We start from the raw sequence: 17,645 nt of genomic DNA, 5'->3' as shown, positions 1-17,645 counted from the left end.
GATCTGGGTACTGAAAAAAAAAAAAAAAAAAAAAAAAAGCTGCACTGTGACAGGTATGAGGCCCACAAACAGTGTGAAAAATATTGAGTGATGGAAATTGGGCTGCAACCAATGGAGACCTCCGACGAAGGGGAGGTATAAGGTAAATGTGGATGGGGCGGTATTCGCGAAGATGGGGTGTTATGGTGTTGGGGTGGTCATTAGAAATGAGGAAGGACTGTTAATGGGGGCAATGAGTAAAAAAGTACATTTCCCCCTTAGGGCCTTGGAGGTTGAAGCGATGGTGATGGAGGAGGGAATTCAGCTGGCTAGGGACTTAGGACTGAAGGATATTGATATGGAAAGTGATGCTCAAATGGTAGTGTTGGCTGTTGGAGGGACTGACCCAGGCCCGTGCTAAATACAGAAAATTGTAGAAGGGGCAAAACAGGGGCTGTCTGCTTTCTGCTCGTGGAGTTGTTCTCATGTGCGCAGATAGAGCAATATGGCTGCTCATCTTATGGCTAAGGAAGCTAGTAATGTACAAGAATGTCTAATTTGGGTGGAAGATACCCCCAGTGTTATTATATCTCAAATGCATATGGATGTTATTGCATTAGACAGTTGTCCTAAGTAATGAAAGTTAAGTACTAGTTTACTATCAAAAAATGAAAGTTAAGTACTATTTACTATCCCCTCCCTGAGAAGGGAGGTTTCTCAAATCAAAAAAAAAAAAAAAAGTACTATTTACTATCAAAAAATAACAAACGCGTGGAAAAAAAAAAAAAAACGCTGACACAGACGTGCTGGGTTCTCAACCCAATCCATACGTAGCCTCTGCATTCTGCAGCCCTAATTAATTGCTTGTCTTGTGTATTACTATAAAGAAGGAAAGAGGGTAAAGTAAAGAAGCTCAAAACTCTATTCACTACTGTTGACTGTTGAGTTGAGAATGGAGGAGGAACAAATCTCTGGTTCTATCAACAGCTTCTCTGACCGATCCAACTATAATTCCAGCCACGATACAAACCCCAATAATTATTATTATGATGAAGAAGAAGAATCATCATCGAGCCATAATCATCGATCCAAACGAAGCAAAAACGCACCAATCTTAGAAGAAGAAGATCGAATCAGCGCTTTACCTGACTCGATCCTTCTCAGCATCCTCTGCTTCTTGCCCATTAACGACGCTATCAAAACGGGCGTTTTATCCAAAAGATGGGCCTCTCTTTGGACCTCCCTTCCCTCTCTCAGTTTCGATTCTGGTTCCTTCGAATACTTGGACGATTTCACCAGTGCCGTTGATAATACCCTGCTCCTACACAGGGCTCACAAACTCAAAAACTTCGATATTCAATTCGAGTGCGATTACGACACAGTACTAAATCCTCGCCTCGATCTTTGGGTTCGGTTCGCTACAAATGCCAGAGTAGAAAAACTTGTTTTACTCTTGTGGAGTCCTGATTGTCTCGATCTTGACAGATACCAATTGCCTCAGCATCTCTACGCCAACGATTTTGTTTCTGAATTCAATTTTAGTTGCTGCAAAATTTTACCTAATGGGTTACCACATTGGAGTTCACTCAAGCGCTTGTGTATTGGGCACTCGGCCTTGAGTGAGGATGTGATAAGGAAAGTGTTAATGGGTAGTCCTAGACTTGAATCCTTGGAATTGCATCAGTTTTGGGGGTTTTATCGGTTGGATATAGTGTCCGAGAGTTTGAGAAAATTGGTGATAGATAGCTATGTGCAACATTTGTTTGAAAGTGAGGAGCGTAAGTTGGAACTGGAAATTGTGGCTCCAAAGATTGAGCGTTTAGAGATTTTGGGGTGTTTTTATATGAATAGGTGTCGGATAAAGGATGTGTCGGCATTGGTTGAGGCTAAGCTCGATTTCGACATGCGGATGGAGGAGGAGGGTGCTTTGGAGGAGTTCCAAGACATTGTGAGAGACATTCTTGAGAGTGTGCATCATGTCAAGAAGCTCACTGTTGGCAGTTCTTGTCTCATGGTTGGTTTTCCTTAATAACTCTCTTTGTTTCGTTTGTTTTTCTTGATTGCTAATGTTGATTTACATTTGCACAGATCAAGGTTGTATCTTTTATTGTTGGTAGTGTCATTGCTTGGCTAGGCCCTACATATAAAATAATGCGCAGCATCTATTGCATATATAGTGACAAGTTATTGTACCATTCAAGGTAGTCGAAAGGTGACCTTAAGGGGCCAAGGCATTGTATCGCCCAAGGTGAAGTGCCAAATTCTTAATATATTCATTATACATATAGAAAGATCATATGCACCTAGTGTATTAAAATATTATAATGAAGTGTTTTTCAATGTGTTTCATGAAGAAATTAGGTCTATCAAATCATTTCAAGTAGGATTAACATGGTTTAGGCTCTATTAGTTATTCTAAGAATAGGTTTTACAACGAGCTTCTATATATCAATAAGTTTTACAACAAATTTTTGCAAATTAAGTTAAATAACAATAGGTTTTATAACATTCCTTTTTAAATTAATATCTAACAGTAGATTCACAACAAACTTCTATAAAAAAATTTTAAAATTACAATTAAAAAAAAAAAAAAAAACTTGAGGTTCTCACCTCAGCGCCTTTTTCATGGCTTAAGGCAGTAACCTTGCTCGCCTAGGCTCTAAAGGTGAGTGCCTCACTAAAGCCTTGCCTGTGCCTTTGACTACAATGGTACTATTTGATATTGCTTTAAAGATTTTATATTAATACCAAAATGAAAAATCACCATTCACTGTTGTGAGTTGGGCTTGGAGACTAAGGCTGTTGTTGTTGTGAGTTAGGCTTTTTTTTGGGAGCATGTTGATTTTAATCCAAGTTGTAATCAATCAACAATTAAAGGACCTGATATTATTGGTCCAATTACATGAGTTCAACTTTTGAGTTAGAGACACCTTCTTTAGTTTCATGATAAGATGTAGGGCACTTGTTTTAGTGCCAAATAATGATTGATCATGATAAAGTATATGTAACACATGTTTGATAATTTGTTCTGCTGATGTATTAGAGACACCTGCTTTTAGTTTCATGATAAGAGGGCACTTGCTTTAGTGCCAAAGAATGATTCGTCATGATAATCTGTCAACTCTTAATCAAGGTCTTGGCTTTCCAAAAAGGGCTTTTTTTATTTTTTATTTTTATCATTGTCTGCATATGGGATATATTGACATTTATGTAAATTAGTGTTCTGTAAAACATGTAGCTAAATTGTTCACTGGCGATGTATATTATGATTGGTTGTGTCATTTTTTTCTTACATTTGCTTTACCTTATTGTGTTTTGCTTCTTGCTTTGATGGACATAGGCTCTATCTATAATGACGGTGAAACATCTGCCTTCTCCATCGTCAAAGTGCAAATGTTTAACGATAGCAAGCATGGGGGAATGGGATTTTCCCAAAATTTTAAGCCTACTTCAAAGTTCACCTTATGTGGAGACATTGGTTTTAGACATCACATCCTGGGGCTACATGTGGCCAGCGGTATGTTTTTCTTGGACCAATTTCCCGATTGTCATATCAAAAAACAATGAAGGGTTAATTTTAATCATTACTTCTTTTTTTAATTTTGGTTTAATGTGTCAATAAATGAAGTAACACAGCCTATGACTTTGGATAGAGTAGGATTGTGGAAAAGAATACATGTGGCCGACTCTAACTAATCTTGTTGAGGATCTATAGCTAACCCAAAAAATTTGGGATCATGGCTTTTGTTGTTGTTGTAGTGCAATGTGTCTAAATATGTAGGGGTCAAATGATTCCCTCGAGGAGAGTTTGGCCCCCTTAAGTCCTTGACGTAAAGAGTTAATGTTGATTGTCAACCTCTTTTAAGTGGTTGCTTTGTGGACTATTTACGGAAAACCTTCTCATTGACAATGCATCTTTATTTTACAACAAAGACTTCAGCGATAGATTTTTGAAAATCTGTTTGTTTGAAGAAGAGGTCATTCATTGCTAAATTTACCATCCAGAATTCTTACTTATAAAAAAGAAAAAAAAAAAAAATGCTATCCAGAATTTCTAGCATAGGCAATGAAAAGCCAATTTTACTTTACTTTAATTCATTTTTTAGTGTAAGGGCAATTATGTTAGTTTCTTGTTTCTGAAAATTGGCTATTCTAATAGTCCATTAAGTCTTATTTTGGTTTCTTTTAGTTTAGGGGTTTAGTTTCAGCTTAGTCATCTGCTTCCATTTTGAGAATGTTTTTTTTTTTTCTTTCCAAAAGTCATGATGCTTTGTTTGAAGCTTGTATGATATATGAGGTGTGATGCTTAGAAGTTTATTTTTTATCTTTAAATTTTTTCCAACCTGAAATTTAGCATACACGCATTGATTTATCACCCTTTAAACCTTAAAATCCAAAACATCAAAATCCTAGAGTGTTAATTATACTTTACTCATTTGTGCTATGTGCCATTTTAATGTTGTCTACCAGTGGTTTGAAAAGTGTCACTTGCCCATCAGAGGTTAGTTTTGTTATATAGTGGTTACCCACCTCATCACTTTCATCATTAAAAACATGCAAAACCTATGAAAAACAAAGTAATTAAGATCTGAATAGGGTATTTGTAAAGATTGTGAAAGTTACTTTAAAAATTTCATCTTTCCCTATCTTTCTTTGACTAAATGATCTTTGAATTGATTTTGCCCCCAAATTGAAACTTGGCCTTAAAGAAACTTGAAGATTATGTCAAAGTTTCTTCCTTCCTCACCGCTTCTGCCTACATTGATAGCATTTTCAACTTTGATCTCCGTTTGTCTAAAAGCATCAACAAATTCCTTCCACAGGGAAATTCAATCCCATCCCAACCTTAAAACCGTAACAAAGTCAATGCCTATCAATAAGGCAGTGGACATAACAATTGAATAGGGTCCCTAACTCCCTATCACAATTGGCAACTCTTTGCTCAAGAATTTGAGATTTATGTTTATTCTGATGCCTTCATGAACCAATCCCAGATCCAGTTTGGTCTTATTTTCCTTCCCCACTCAAACCCATTCGATCCTTGACTAGGAAATCACTTCAGCGAACATGTGCTCAAACTTAGCCTTATAAAAAATCCATGATGATATGAATCCTTCAGTAAGCACCCTAGTTTCAAGCCCTTGAACATCCTGTATCACATATCAAACCCCAATCAAATTTTTATTGCTCCTTGGCAAAAATTGATTTTAAAAAATTGGATGTTTGTGTAAAAGTCTGATATGAGTAGCAGGATTCGAGGTCAGCTAGGCCTCCTAAAGAATAGAATAGAATTGAGAAAGTAAGGAAAAAAAATGAAAGGAATACAAGTTTGTTCTTATTGCCTGCAGATTCAATACAATCAATAGCTATTTATACAAGTGTACAAATGCTCACTGCCACTAATTAACGACTGCCAGCTGTAGTAACTAACTCTACCAGCTCTCCCCTCATCATCAACTAACTAACTAACATCCAACTGCCATAACAGCTACACTAATCTCCCTAATTAACAGTAATCATGATCAACTGAATTAATGCTGAATTTATGCCTAAGCTGAACTAATGCCCGAGCTGGTCTCTTAACAAATTCCCCTCCTTTAGAACACCTTGCCCACAAGGTAAGGGAACTGCAGCTGAAGCTGATATAAATTCACCCAAGTAGCATCCTCTTTAGTTCCTCCCTGCCACTGAATGAGAGAACCTGTGTGAAGTCCCCTATTTCTGAGCTGATGGTACCTTTCCTGCAATACAGCTATTGGCTCTGGACTAAGGTTACCTTCGGAGTTCACTGATGGAAGGGTGGAACATGGTGTCACCTGCTGGCCAAGCTTAGCCTTAAGGCATGAAACATGAAATATTGGATGAATTTGAGAACCAGGAGGTAAGTCTAGCTTGTTGGCAACTGCCCCTATCTTCTGCAGCACCTGGAATGGACCATAAATCCTTGGAGACAACTTACTAAAGGCCTTATGAGAAATGGATTTCTGCTTATAGGGCTGTAACCTCAAGTACACCCAATCCCCCACAGAGAATGATCTTTCTGATATGTGCTTATCAGCATGCAACTTCATTCTTTCCTGAGCACTGATAAGATTGGACCTGAGTAAAGAAAATAGCTCCTGCCTGGATTTCAATTGAGCATCTACTGCCTCAACTAACAACTTTAGTTGTGCCAGGCATATAATCAAGCAATCTTAGAGGTGGGTAGCCATATAGGACTTCAAAGGGAGTGAGATTAGTAGAAGTATGGAAGTTGGTATTAAACCAATACTCTGCTAATGGAAGCCACTCCACCCAGCTGTGAGGCTTGTCAGCAGCAAAAACCATGAGATATTGCTCCAAGCTCTTATTCCCCACTTTAGTTTGGCCATCTGTCTGAGGGTGAGAAGCAGAAGAAATGGCTAATTTCACTCCTTGCAGCTTCATGAATGCAGTCCAAAAATGTGAAGTGAAAATTGAATCTATATCACTCACAATTGAAGAAGGCATTCCATGAAGCTTGAAGACAAACTCCATGTATAAGGCTGCTACCCTTGAGGCTGTATAAGGGTGTGCTAGGGGAATGAATTGTACATATTTAGAGAACCTGTACACCACTACCAAAATGACATCCTTCTGTTGAGATTTAGGTAAACCCTCCACAAAATTTATGCTAATGTCAAGCCATGGTCTTACTGGAATAGGTAAGGGCCGCAGTAAACCAGCTGGTTTACAAGTCTCAGTCTTCACCCTTTGGTAAGTATAACACTCCCTAATGTGTTTCTTCAAATCCTTTTTCATTCCTGGCCAGTAGAAGTCCTGTTGGAGTCTGTGTAAAGACTTAAAGTATCCTGAATGTCCCCCTAAGGGTCCATTATGGATCTGGTGCAACACAGTGGCTTTAAGATCACCTTGAGTTCCCACATAGAGCCTTCCCTTGTACAGCAAAAAACCATTCTACAAGGAGAAGCCTTTGGAAGCTTGTTCCCCACTCTGTAATGACTGAAGTAATCCTTGCACCCTCTGGTCAGTTTCATAACTAGTCTTCAAGTCTGCAAGCCAAGCGGGAGTAGGAAAGGAAATGATGCAACAAGTGCTCACTAGACCAGAATAGGTATCATCAACTTGTAACAAGATAGCATCTCCCTCTGAAGTGGCTGTGTCCCTTCTAGACAAGGCATCTGCCACCTTGTTCTCCTTGCCCTTCTTATATTTTACTATGAAATCATAACCAAGCAACTTGGTGATCCATTTTTGTTGTGTTGGTGTACCAATTCTCTGCTCCAATAAGTACTTCAAACTTTGTTGGTCAGTCTTAACATAGAAAGGTTTGCCCCAAAGATAAGTTCTCCATTTCTTTATTGCAGTCACCAAGGCTAGCAATTCTTTTTCATAAGTGGATAAGGAAAGACTTCTTCCCTTCAAAGCTTGACTGTGTAAGGCAATGGGCCTCTGATCTTGCATTAGGACGGGACCTAAGCCTTGGCCAGAAGCATCACATTCTATAGTAAATGGCTTGTTGAAATCTGGTAAAGCCAGCACTGGGGGGTTAGAGACAGCTAACTTGAGTTGAACAAATGAGTGCTCAGCCTCATCAAACCATGAAAAGTAATCTTTCTTCAGCAAGGCTGTTAATGGAGCTACAATTTGACCATAACCCTGCACAAACTTCCTGTAATACCCAGTGAGACCAAGAAATCCCCTCAAGGCCTTAACATCAGTAGGGGTAGGCCATTGCTGCATAGCAGCAGTCTTCTTAGGGTCAGCCTTCACACCTTCACCAGAAATAAGAGGTACTCTACCTCCAGACAAGCAAACATGCACTTGGATCTCTTTGCATACAAATGATGTTCAGCTAATATGCTCAAAACAGTTCTGAGATGGTTAACATGATCAGCCAAAAAATGACTGTACACCAAAATGTCATAAAAAAAAAGTACAAACCTCCTAAGATATGGCTTGCAAATATCATTCATCAAGGACTGAAAAGTAGAAGGGGCATTGGTCAAGCCAAAGGGCATGACCAAGAACTCATAATGCCCTTCATGAGTCCTAAAGGCTGTCTTAGGAATGTCATCTTCCCTCATTCTGATTTAGTGGTAACCAGACCTCAAGTCCAATTTAGAAAAAAAAAAAAGCACCATGGAGTTAATCTAACAATTCATCTATGACAGGTATTAGGTATTTATCTTTAATTGTTTCATGATTAAGTGCTCTATAGTCTATGCACATTTGCCAAAAACCATCTACTTTCCTGACCAGCAAAACAGGAGAGGCAAAAGGACTTTGGCTATTCTTGATTTGGCCAAACTCCAATAATTCTTTAACAATCTATTCTATTTTAGCCTTTTGATAGTATGGATACCTGTAGGGCCTCTGACAGATGGGTAGTGCTCCATTCTTCAAGTTGATTTGGTGCTCATGCCTTCTTGAGGGAGGTAACCCAACTGGTGTGTCAAAAACTCCACTGAACTCCAGCAATAGAGCTTCAATCTCTGCTGGATAAACACTCTGCTGTGCACTTGCAGTAGGCCCTTGCACTGAAATGTGAACTAACAATCCTTTCTTGGGTGGTTCTTTTAAGAAATTGTCACCATCTTGTAAACTGGAATCTGCAGCCTACATGCCTTGTAACAGAACTGGATGACCACAATACATAAAGGACATAGTCAAGAGCTTAAAGTCCCAACTAATAACCCCAAGAGTACTGAGCCATTGTGTTCCTAAGACCAAATCACATCCATCCAAGGACAGGGCATGCAATTGAACATAAAATTTTTGGCCTTGTATCACAACTAAAACATCACTACAAAGACCATGAGTTTTGATTATGGTTCCATTAGCTACTTTTACATCAAGAACTGGAGTAGTATCCACTGGAATGTGTAGTTTAGAAAGCAATGAAACATCAATAAAATTGTGTGTACTACCAGAATTTAAAAGAATTACTAAACCTTCTTTTTCAATTCTGCCCCTGACCCTCCTGGTTCCTGGAGTAGGATTACCAATGAGAGCATACAAGGTAATTTCTGCTTCCTCTCCATGACTGTCTTGCAGCACTGCTTCTTCTTCTAACTCTCCATTCAATTTTGTAATCACCTTCGTTCAATTCTGGTCCAAAATCTAACCCTTCCAACAAAAAACCACTTAGCCCCCTTACATTTATGTTCTGGAGACCACTTATCATCACAGTTGTAACACAACCCCTTCCTTCTTCTTTCTTCCATTTGAGCTGGAGAAAGCATCTTAATTGGCAGTCTGATCTTGGTTTCATTGCCTGCAGTCAGTTTAGGGGCCCCAAGAATAGAGGGTCTGATCTGTTCTTGGACATTCTTGGAATTCTTCTTGTTTGCTAGCAAAAATTCTTCTTGAATCTTAGCCAACCCAAAGGCTGCATTCAAGGTAGGAGGATTCAACATCTTCCCTGGTAGCCTGATTTCATCCCTCAATCCACTCAGAAAGCAACTAAGCTTGTGCCTTTGAGACAATTCCTTGATTCTGTTTGATAAAGCCTCAAATTATGACTTGTATGCAACCACTGTTGTTGATTGCCTCAATCTTGTTAAAGCTTCCATAGGGTCATCATAGGCTGTTGTCCCAAACCTGATCTGTTGAGCTTTAATCAAGGTTCCCCAATCTTCAAACAACCCAGTGTCTTCTCCTTCTTGGAAACAACACTAATGCCTCCCCGTCCATATGAAATGAAGCCAATAACAATTGCTCATCGAGAGTTGTGTTGTAGTACCTAAAATACTGATTGGCCTTATAAACCCACCCAGTAGGCTCCTCTCCTGAAAATCATGGAAATTCTAATCTCAAGGGTTTGGAGATAGCAAGAATTGTTGAAGTGTTTGATTTAATTTTGTGGTTTCTTGGGGTCTGTTGCCTAGTTGCTTCTAAAGAATTCAGCTTTTGCAGAATTGCATTGAGTTGCTGATTCATTTTATTTATGGTGCGAGTATGGATGTGGGTGATCTTGTGGATTTCCTCAATATCTTTGGCATGGTGATCTGAGGCTTTGCAAAGTGAAGCAATGGATTCATTGAGGACAGCTTGAGATCGTGTTTCTGCCATTGATTGCAGGATGGACCTGCTCTGATATCAATTGTAAAAGTCTTATATGAGTAGCTAGATTCGAGTTCAGCTAGGCCTCCTAAAGAATAGAAGAGAATTAAGAAAGTAAGGAAGAAATGAAAGGAATACAAGTCTGTTCTTGTTGCCTGCAGATTCAATACAATCAATAGCTATTTATACAAGTGTACAAATGCTCACTGCCACTAACTAACTACTGCCAGCTGTAGTAACTAACTCTACCAGCTGTCCCCTCATCATCAACTAACTAACAAACATCTGACTGCCATAACAGCTACACTAATCTCCCTAATTAACAGTAATCATGATCAACTGAATTAATGCTGAATTAATGCCTAAGCTGAACTAATGCCTGAGCTGGTCTCTCAACAATTTGCATAGACCTACTTGAAGATTCAAAGTTGAGTTAGCGTCTGGCATCTTCAAAACAATCTGTGCCTTACCCTGACCATCAATTATTATTATTATTTTTATAATCTGCCCTGCACATCAAATTAGATCTATGATATTTGGACACAAACACAACACAAGCATTATGTTTCAGCTTGGACATCGCATGTTAGAGACAGCAGCTTGTTAAAATTCAGACCATACATACGTCACTGGACCAGCATACTTGGCACAAAGAGAAGGCATTTCTTTTTTTTGATTGGTAAGTGAAAAATAGAAAGGTATTTCTCATACATTAGTTAAGAAACTCTCCTAATCTTGGTACAAAGAATGCTCTGTGGTCTTGGATTCATAAGGGGAAGCGCGCATTTGAATGATTTTAGGGGACAAGAGCATGTTGAGTGAGGATGAGATTCATGGCAGCGAACCTTTTTTTTTTTTTTTTTTTATATGAATAGTGTTCTTGAGTCAAAACATAAATAACTTCCACAATTTTTACAAATAACCCTTTCAGATCTTATTTCTTTAATTTTTTTTCTGGGTTTTTTTATTTATAATTTTAATGTTTTTAATTGTGGAAGTGATGAAGTGGGTAACGGCTGCATAATGGAGCCAACCTTGGGTGAGTAGATTGGCTCTTTTAAAACCACACGTAGGCAACATTACAACGACCCAAACCATACGTGGGCAAAGTGTAAGTAACCCAATCCTAAATCACCTATCTATCAACTAGCCTCAAATACCCCTATAAGATACTGTGCACAAGTTATTGTTACAGCCTTGGAACAGCAGCCCAAGTTTTAGTTTTTCACCTTTGTTGCATTCTCAAATCCTACTACTCCTTTAGTCCTTTTCTCATTGGAAATCCTATAATATTACCATTTTCCAGACTTTTTTCTACCAAAACCTAACCCTAAATCCTCAAAATCTAAGTTGTCCAAAGTTAACTCATGAATTCCAAATCTGATTTGGTTTGCTCCCCTGTCCTTCATGAACTCCGTTATGATATGTTGAAATATCATAATTTGAAAGTGAACTGCAAAATATACTGATGTGCTTTTATTTTGCAGCGTGCAAGACACTCTGATGTAGACTATGTAGTGAAGAAATCAAAGGAAATCTATTTCATGTCTTTGCTACTACACCTCAAGTCTGTCAAGATTTTATGTTCTGCAGAAACCTTCCACAAAAAGGAATTCATTTTAGTGGTAAAATTTCTACTTAAGAATGCAAAGGTGTTGAAGAAGATGGTTATCACTAAACCATGGGCTATGCAAAATCCAACACGTAATATGCTGCAGGAATCTCTACAAGTGGCAGAAAAGTTGTTAAGCTTTCCTAGATCCTCTCCTAATGCAGTGGTTATGTTCTTATATTAGTAAAATCATTCTAAATTGCTCAATCATCTTAAATGATCAATTCTCATAAATACATTGTAGTTATGTAGATTAGTATGGTTCAATGAACTAAAATCTTGCTATGTTTCCGATTTCAAGTAGTAATGCTTCTTTGTGATGTTAAGCCTGCCTTTGGATAAATTCATGGTTGATGTCAATGGTTATGTTGCTTATCAAGTTTTTGATTTCATTTTAATCACTTTGCAATCCACTACATTTTTACAACAAATCATAAGTGATTAGTTGTTATTGGTTTAAATTTGAACCTAACACTAAGATTACTTTTTTGCCCTAATAATAACCAGTAACAACCTACCATTTAAGATTTGTTATAAAAATGTTGTGAAAATGTTGTAGACATATAATTTCTTCAGCTAATAATATATTTGGATGCAAAATGAATAAGCTAATGTAAGGTTTTTTCATTTATTTATTTATTTATAGCTTTTGGATGAATAATATAATCGATTATGCCTCTTTTGACCTTTAAGGCTTAAGCATAAGCTATTGGAAATTCTTATGGAAAGACACCATTGAGGTTTATTTATTTATTTCTTATTCAATTACAAAAAAAAACTTTTTTTTTTAATTTTTTGTTTTTACATTTCCCAATATATTGACATTAGATGGGCCAACTGTAGCCCAACCAAACTTACTGCGCCTAATCTGCAGCCCTATGTAGTTGAACAAATCCATGGGGACGTCTTTTACTACCTCATCTACAAGGGCACAATTTAAGCTAAAACATTAAAAAAAACAAAAACAAAAACAAAAACACACACACCAATCAAACGTGTATTATGGATGGTATGATTTGGTCATTTGAATTTGAATTTAGGGATTAAAATCTAAATACCTTATTTGGATAGTTTTAAAATGTCAAGGTTTGAATTTGATAATTCCACCGATTAATTTAAACTTTAGAGAGTTTTAAATTAAGACATTTTAAATCCATTTATTTAAAATTCAAGTCTTCCAAGTTTTAAAACCCAAATCTTAAGCCCACAATACATTAATACATTATAGTAAATTAAATCCAAGTCCAATATCCAAGTTTTAAAACCCAACCGTAAGCCCACAATACATTAATACCACATCACCTTTCACAGAATCACAAACACTACTAGAGCTGTGTGAGAATGGAGGAAGAAAACTCCGATTCTAGCAAAAGAAGCTCAACTTCCAGCGAAGACAGCGCTCCCTATTCCCCTCACTATTCTAGCCATGCTACAAACCCCATTAATTCTCAAGAAGAAGAAGAAGAATCAAGCGATGATCATCGAACCAAGCACCAATCTTTAAAGAAGATCGAATCAGCACCTTATCTAACACCATCCTCCTCAGAATTCTCTCCTCTTTGCCCACCAAAGACGCTATCAAAACAGGCGTTTTGTCCGAAAGATGGGCCTATCTTTGGACCTCCGTTCCCTCTCTCGGCTTCACCGCCGTGAATGAGGCTCTGCTTCTACACAGAGCTCCAAAACTCACAAATTTCTCTGTTCTGTTGGTGTACGAGTCAGAACAAAAGACTCGCCTGGATCGTTGGGTACGTTTTGCCACAACTGGCAAGGTTGACCGACTTAGTCTACGTTCATCATCGAGTTATATCAAACCTTATGGATACACATTGCCGCAGCATCTCTACGCTGATGAGTTTGTTTCTGAATTGGATTTTCATTTCTGCGAAATTAAGCCTAATGGGTTAGTGGGTTGGAGTTCACTCAAGCGCTTGTGTATTGGGTACACGGCTTTGTCTGAAGATGTGATAAACAAAGTGTTAATGGGGTAGTCCTAGACTTGAATTCTTGAAATTGCATAATTGTTATCAGTTTAATCGGTTGGATATGGTGTAGGATAAAGGATGTTTCGACATTGATTGAGGTTAAGCTCAATTTCGAGCTGTTGGTGAAATATGAAAGCATAGAGGAGGATGCTTGTAAGGAACACCGAGATATTGTGAAAGAACTTCTTCAGAGTCTGCATCATGTCAAGAATCTTACTGTTGGCAAATGGTGTCTCATGGTTGGTTTTAATTTCTTAAATCTCTCTGTTAATTATTTTTCTTTGTTTCGATTGTCATATGAAACACTTCCATGTTTTTCTTGACTGCAAATGTTGATTACTTTTTGAGAATCTGCATCAAGTGAAGAAACTTATTGTTGGCAAATGGTGTCTAAAGGTTGGTTTTTCTTGATTACTCTTTTCTCTGTATCATTTTTTTTTCCGCAATACTTCATGTTTTCTTGACTGCTAATGTTAATTGCCATTTGCAGAGACATGACTGTATCAACATTATATTTTTTATCTTCAAATTTTTTCCATTTTGAAATCTAGCATACACACATTGATTTATCGCCCTTTAAACCCTAAAATCCAAAACAGCAAAATCCCATAGCGTTAATTACACTTTACTCATTTGTGCTATGTGCCATTTTAATGTTGTCTACCCGTGGTTTAAAAAATATTACTTTACCTATCTGAGATTAGTTATGTTATGTAGCGGTTCCCCACCTCATCACTTTCATTATTGAAAACATGCAAAACCTATGAAAAACAAAGAAATTAAGATCTGAAAAGGGTATTTGTAAAGATTGTCAAAGTTAATTAAAAATTTCATCTTTCCCTATCTTTCATTGACTGAATGATCTTTGAATTGATTTTTCCCCCGAACTGAAACTTGGCTTTAAAGAAACTTGAAGATTTTGTTGAAGTTTCTTCCTTCCTCACCGCTTTTGCCAACATTGATAGCATCCTCAACTTTGATCTTCATTTGTCTAAAAGCAGCCACAAATTCCTTCCACAGTGAAATATAATCCCATCCCAATCTTAAAACAGTAACAAAGTCAATACCTATCAATAAGGTAGTGGACATAAAAATTGAATGGAGTCCCTAACTTCCTATCACATTTGGCTACTCTTTGTTCAAGAATTCGAGATTCATGTTTATTCTGATCTGATGCCTTCATGAACCAATCCCATACACTGTTTGGTCTTATTTTCCTTCCCCACTCAAACCCGTTCTATCCTTGACTAGGAAATTACTTCAGCAAACACGTGTTCAAACTTAGCCTTATAAAAAACCCATGATGGTATGAATCCTTCATTAAGCACCCTAGTTTCAAGCCCTTGAACATCCTGTATCACATATCAAACCCCAATAAAATTTTTATTGCTCCTTGGCAAAAATTGATTTCAAAAAATGGATGTTTGCATAGACCTACTTGAAGATTCAAAGTTGAGTTAGCATCTGGCATCTTCAAAACAATCTGTGCCTTACCCTGCACATCAAATTATTATTATTTTTATAATCTGCCCTGCACATCAAATTAGATCTATGAAATTTTGGACGTTGACACAACACAAGTGTTATGTTTCAGCTTGGACATAGCATGTTAGAGACAGCAACTTGTTAAAATTCAGACCATACATATGTCGCAGGACCAGCATACTTAGCACAAAGAAAAGGCATTTCTTTTTGTTGATTGGTAAGTGAAAAATAGAAAAGGCATTTCTTATACATTAGTTAAGAAACTCTTCTAGTCTTGGTACAAAGAAAAGGCATTTTTGGGTCAATTTCTTTTGGTCTTGTCTGTGGTTTTAGATTCATGAGGGGAACCTCATTTGAGTGATTTTAGGGGACAAAAGCATGTTGAGTGAGGATGAGATTCATGCAGGTGAACCATTTTTTTATATGAATAATGTTCTTGAGTCAAAGCATAAATAACTTCCACAATTTTTTCAATAACCCTTTTCAGATCTTATTTCTTTGATTTTTTATGGGTTTATTTATTTATTATTATTTGATTTTAATGTTTTTAATGGTGGAAGTGATGAAGTGGGTAATGGCTACATAACAGAGCCAACCTTGGGTGGGTAGATTGACACTTTTAAAACTATGAGTAAGCAACATTAAAACGACCCAGACCATAGGTGGGCAAAGTATAAGTAACCCAATCCTAAATCACCTATCCATCAAATAGACTCAAATGCCCCCATAAGATACTTTGCATGGGTTATTTTTACAGCCTTGGAACAGCAACCCACTTTTTAGTTTTTCACCTTTCCCAAATCCTACTATTCATTTTCTCAGTGGAAACCCTATAATATTACTGTTTTCCAGCCTTTCTCCTACCAAAACCTAACCCTAAATCCTCAAAATCTAAGTTGTCCAAAGTTGACTCATGAATTCCAAATCTGATTTGGTTTGTTCCCTTCTCCTATGCGAACTCCATTATGACATGATAAAATATCATAATATAAAAGTGAACTACAAAACATGCTAATGTGCTTTTATTTTGTAGCTTGTAAGAGACTATGATGTAGTGAATCATTAGAAATCAAAGGAGATCTATTTCAAGTCTTTGCTAGTACAACTCAAGTTTGTCAAGATTTTATGTTTTGCAAAAACCTTCCTCAAAAAGGAATTCATTTTAGTGGTAACATTTCTACTTAAGAATGCAAAGGTGTTGAAGAAGATGGTAATCATTGAACCACGGACTAGGCAAAATCCAACACCTAATATGTTACGGAAATCTCTACGAGTGGCACAAAAGTTGTTAAGCTTCCCTAGATCCTCTCCTAATGCAGTGGTTGTGTTCCCATATCAGTAAAATCATTTTAAGTTGTTCAATCCTCTTAAATGATCAAATTCTCATAAATGATCAAATCATCAAGTTGTTGATATATATATATATATATATATATATATGTATTAGGGTGAAAGTTGCTGAAAAAATTAAAATATTACAAAAAAACTCCTAAACAAATGACTAGCACTAGACCCAATCTTTGCTCATTGATTTATCACCCTTTAAACCCCAAAATCCAAAATACTGGGAACAGCTACTTAAGTTTTAGTTATTTCCTCTTGTTGAATCTCCAAATCCTACTATTCCTTTTCTTACTAAAAACACTATCATCCTTATTTTCTTACTATTTTCCAGCCTTTTCACTTTCAAAACTAATCCTAAATCCTCAAAATCCAAGATGTCCAAAGTTGACTTGGGAATTTCAAATTTGAATTGGCTTTGTTCCCTTCTCCTGCATCTCCATTATAACAAGACAAGATATCATAATTTAAAAGTGAACTTCAAAATGGACTAATGTACTTTTATTTTGCAGTTTCTAGATAGATGTTATGATGAAGTAAACCATTGGAAATCAAAGGAGATCTATTTCAAGTCTTTGCTACGACACCTCAAGATTGTCAAGATCTTTGGTTTTGGAAATTTTTTACACACAAAAGAAGTATTCATTTCAATGGTACAATTTCTACTTAAGAATGCAAAGGTACTGGAGAAGATGACTATCACTGAACCATGGTTTATGCGAAATCAAACTTGTTTTTGGGGTCGTGAATTTCTACAAGTGGCTCAAAAGTTGTTAAGCTTCCCTAGATCCTCTCCTAATACAATGATTATGTTCTCATATGAGAAAAATCATTTTAAGTTGTTCAATCCTCTTAAATGATCAAATTTTCATAAAAACATAACTAGTTATGCATATTAGTTTGGTTCAATGAACTAAAATATTGCTATGATTAGCTGTTGATTTCATGTACTTATGTTTTCGTTGTGATGTTAAACTTGCTTTAGGATATATTCATGTTTAATGTCAATGGTTTTGTTGCTTATAAAGTGTTTGATTTGATTTTAATCATTTTGCTGTTTCAAACTTTCAATAACATTGTTAGATATACCCAATATCTTATGGTTCTTTTTTGCTACAAATATGTATAGATTGACACGAAATAACATGAAAATAAATGCAATTAGTATCATATTAACAACATAATAAACAAATTTTTGT

General features: G+C 36.8%; 1 protein-coding gene and 1 long non-coding RNA gene across 3 annotated transcripts; both read left to right on the top strand.

Annotated features, from left to right (window-relative positions):
• Window positions 1-871: 871 nt before the first annotated feature.
• LOC115987066 (putative F-box protein At1g49610) lies at window positions 872-6,424 on the top strand. Of its 2 annotated transcripts, none has more exons than XM_031110514.1 (3): window positions 872-1,993; window positions 2,068-2,227; window positions 3,320-3,405. In XM_031110514.1, exons 1-2 carry the CDS (start codon window positions 932-934, stop codon window positions 2,182-2,184), a joined length of 1,179 nt encoding a protein of 392 aa, XP_030966374.1. In that variant the 5' UTR covers window positions 872-931; the 3' UTR covers window positions 2,185-2,227; window positions 3,320-3,405. The 2 variants fall into 2 exon arrangements, with proteins under 2 accessions (XP_030966374.1, XP_030966373.1); XM_031110513.1 differs by lacking the exon at window positions 2,068-2,227 and adding an exon at window positions 5,732-6,424 and having other exon boundaries at window positions 873-1,993; window positions 3,320-3,496.
• A 6,529-nt stretch (window positions 6,425-12,953) lies between these two features.
• On the top strand, window positions 12,954-17,427 carry LOC115987065. The gene is made up of 3 exons (XR_004090961.1): window positions 12,954-14,016; window positions 15,215-15,322; window positions 16,959-17,427. It is a non-coding gene; the product is annotated as an uncharacterized LOC115987065 (long non-coding RNA).
• The last annotated feature ends 218 nt before the right edge of the window (window positions 17,428-17,645 follow it).

The sequence above is a fragment of the Quercus lobata genome, chromosome 4 (genome assembly GCF_001633185.2).
Source record: "Quercus lobata isolate SW786 chromosome 4, ValleyOak3.0 Primary Assembly, whole genome shotgun sequence".
Taxonomy (NCBI): Eukaryota; Viridiplantae; Streptophyta; class Magnoliopsida; order Fagales; family Fagaceae; genus Quercus; species Quercus lobata.
The sequence above is the reverse complement of the archived record's forward strand: the minus strand, read 5'-3'. Positions and strand labels throughout refer to the sequence as shown.

What these genes read in the sequence shown, in the direction of transcription:
- LOC115987066 (XM_031110513.1), top strand. Translation starts at nt 932, where the DNA reads ATGGAGGAGGAACAAATCTCTGGTTCTATCAACAGCTTCTCTGACCGA. An exon ending in TTGGCAGTTCTTGTCTCATG is followed by an intron (nt 1,994 to 3,319) that starts GTTGGTTTTCCT and finishes TGATGGACATAG; the next exon opens with GCTCTATCTATAATGACGGT.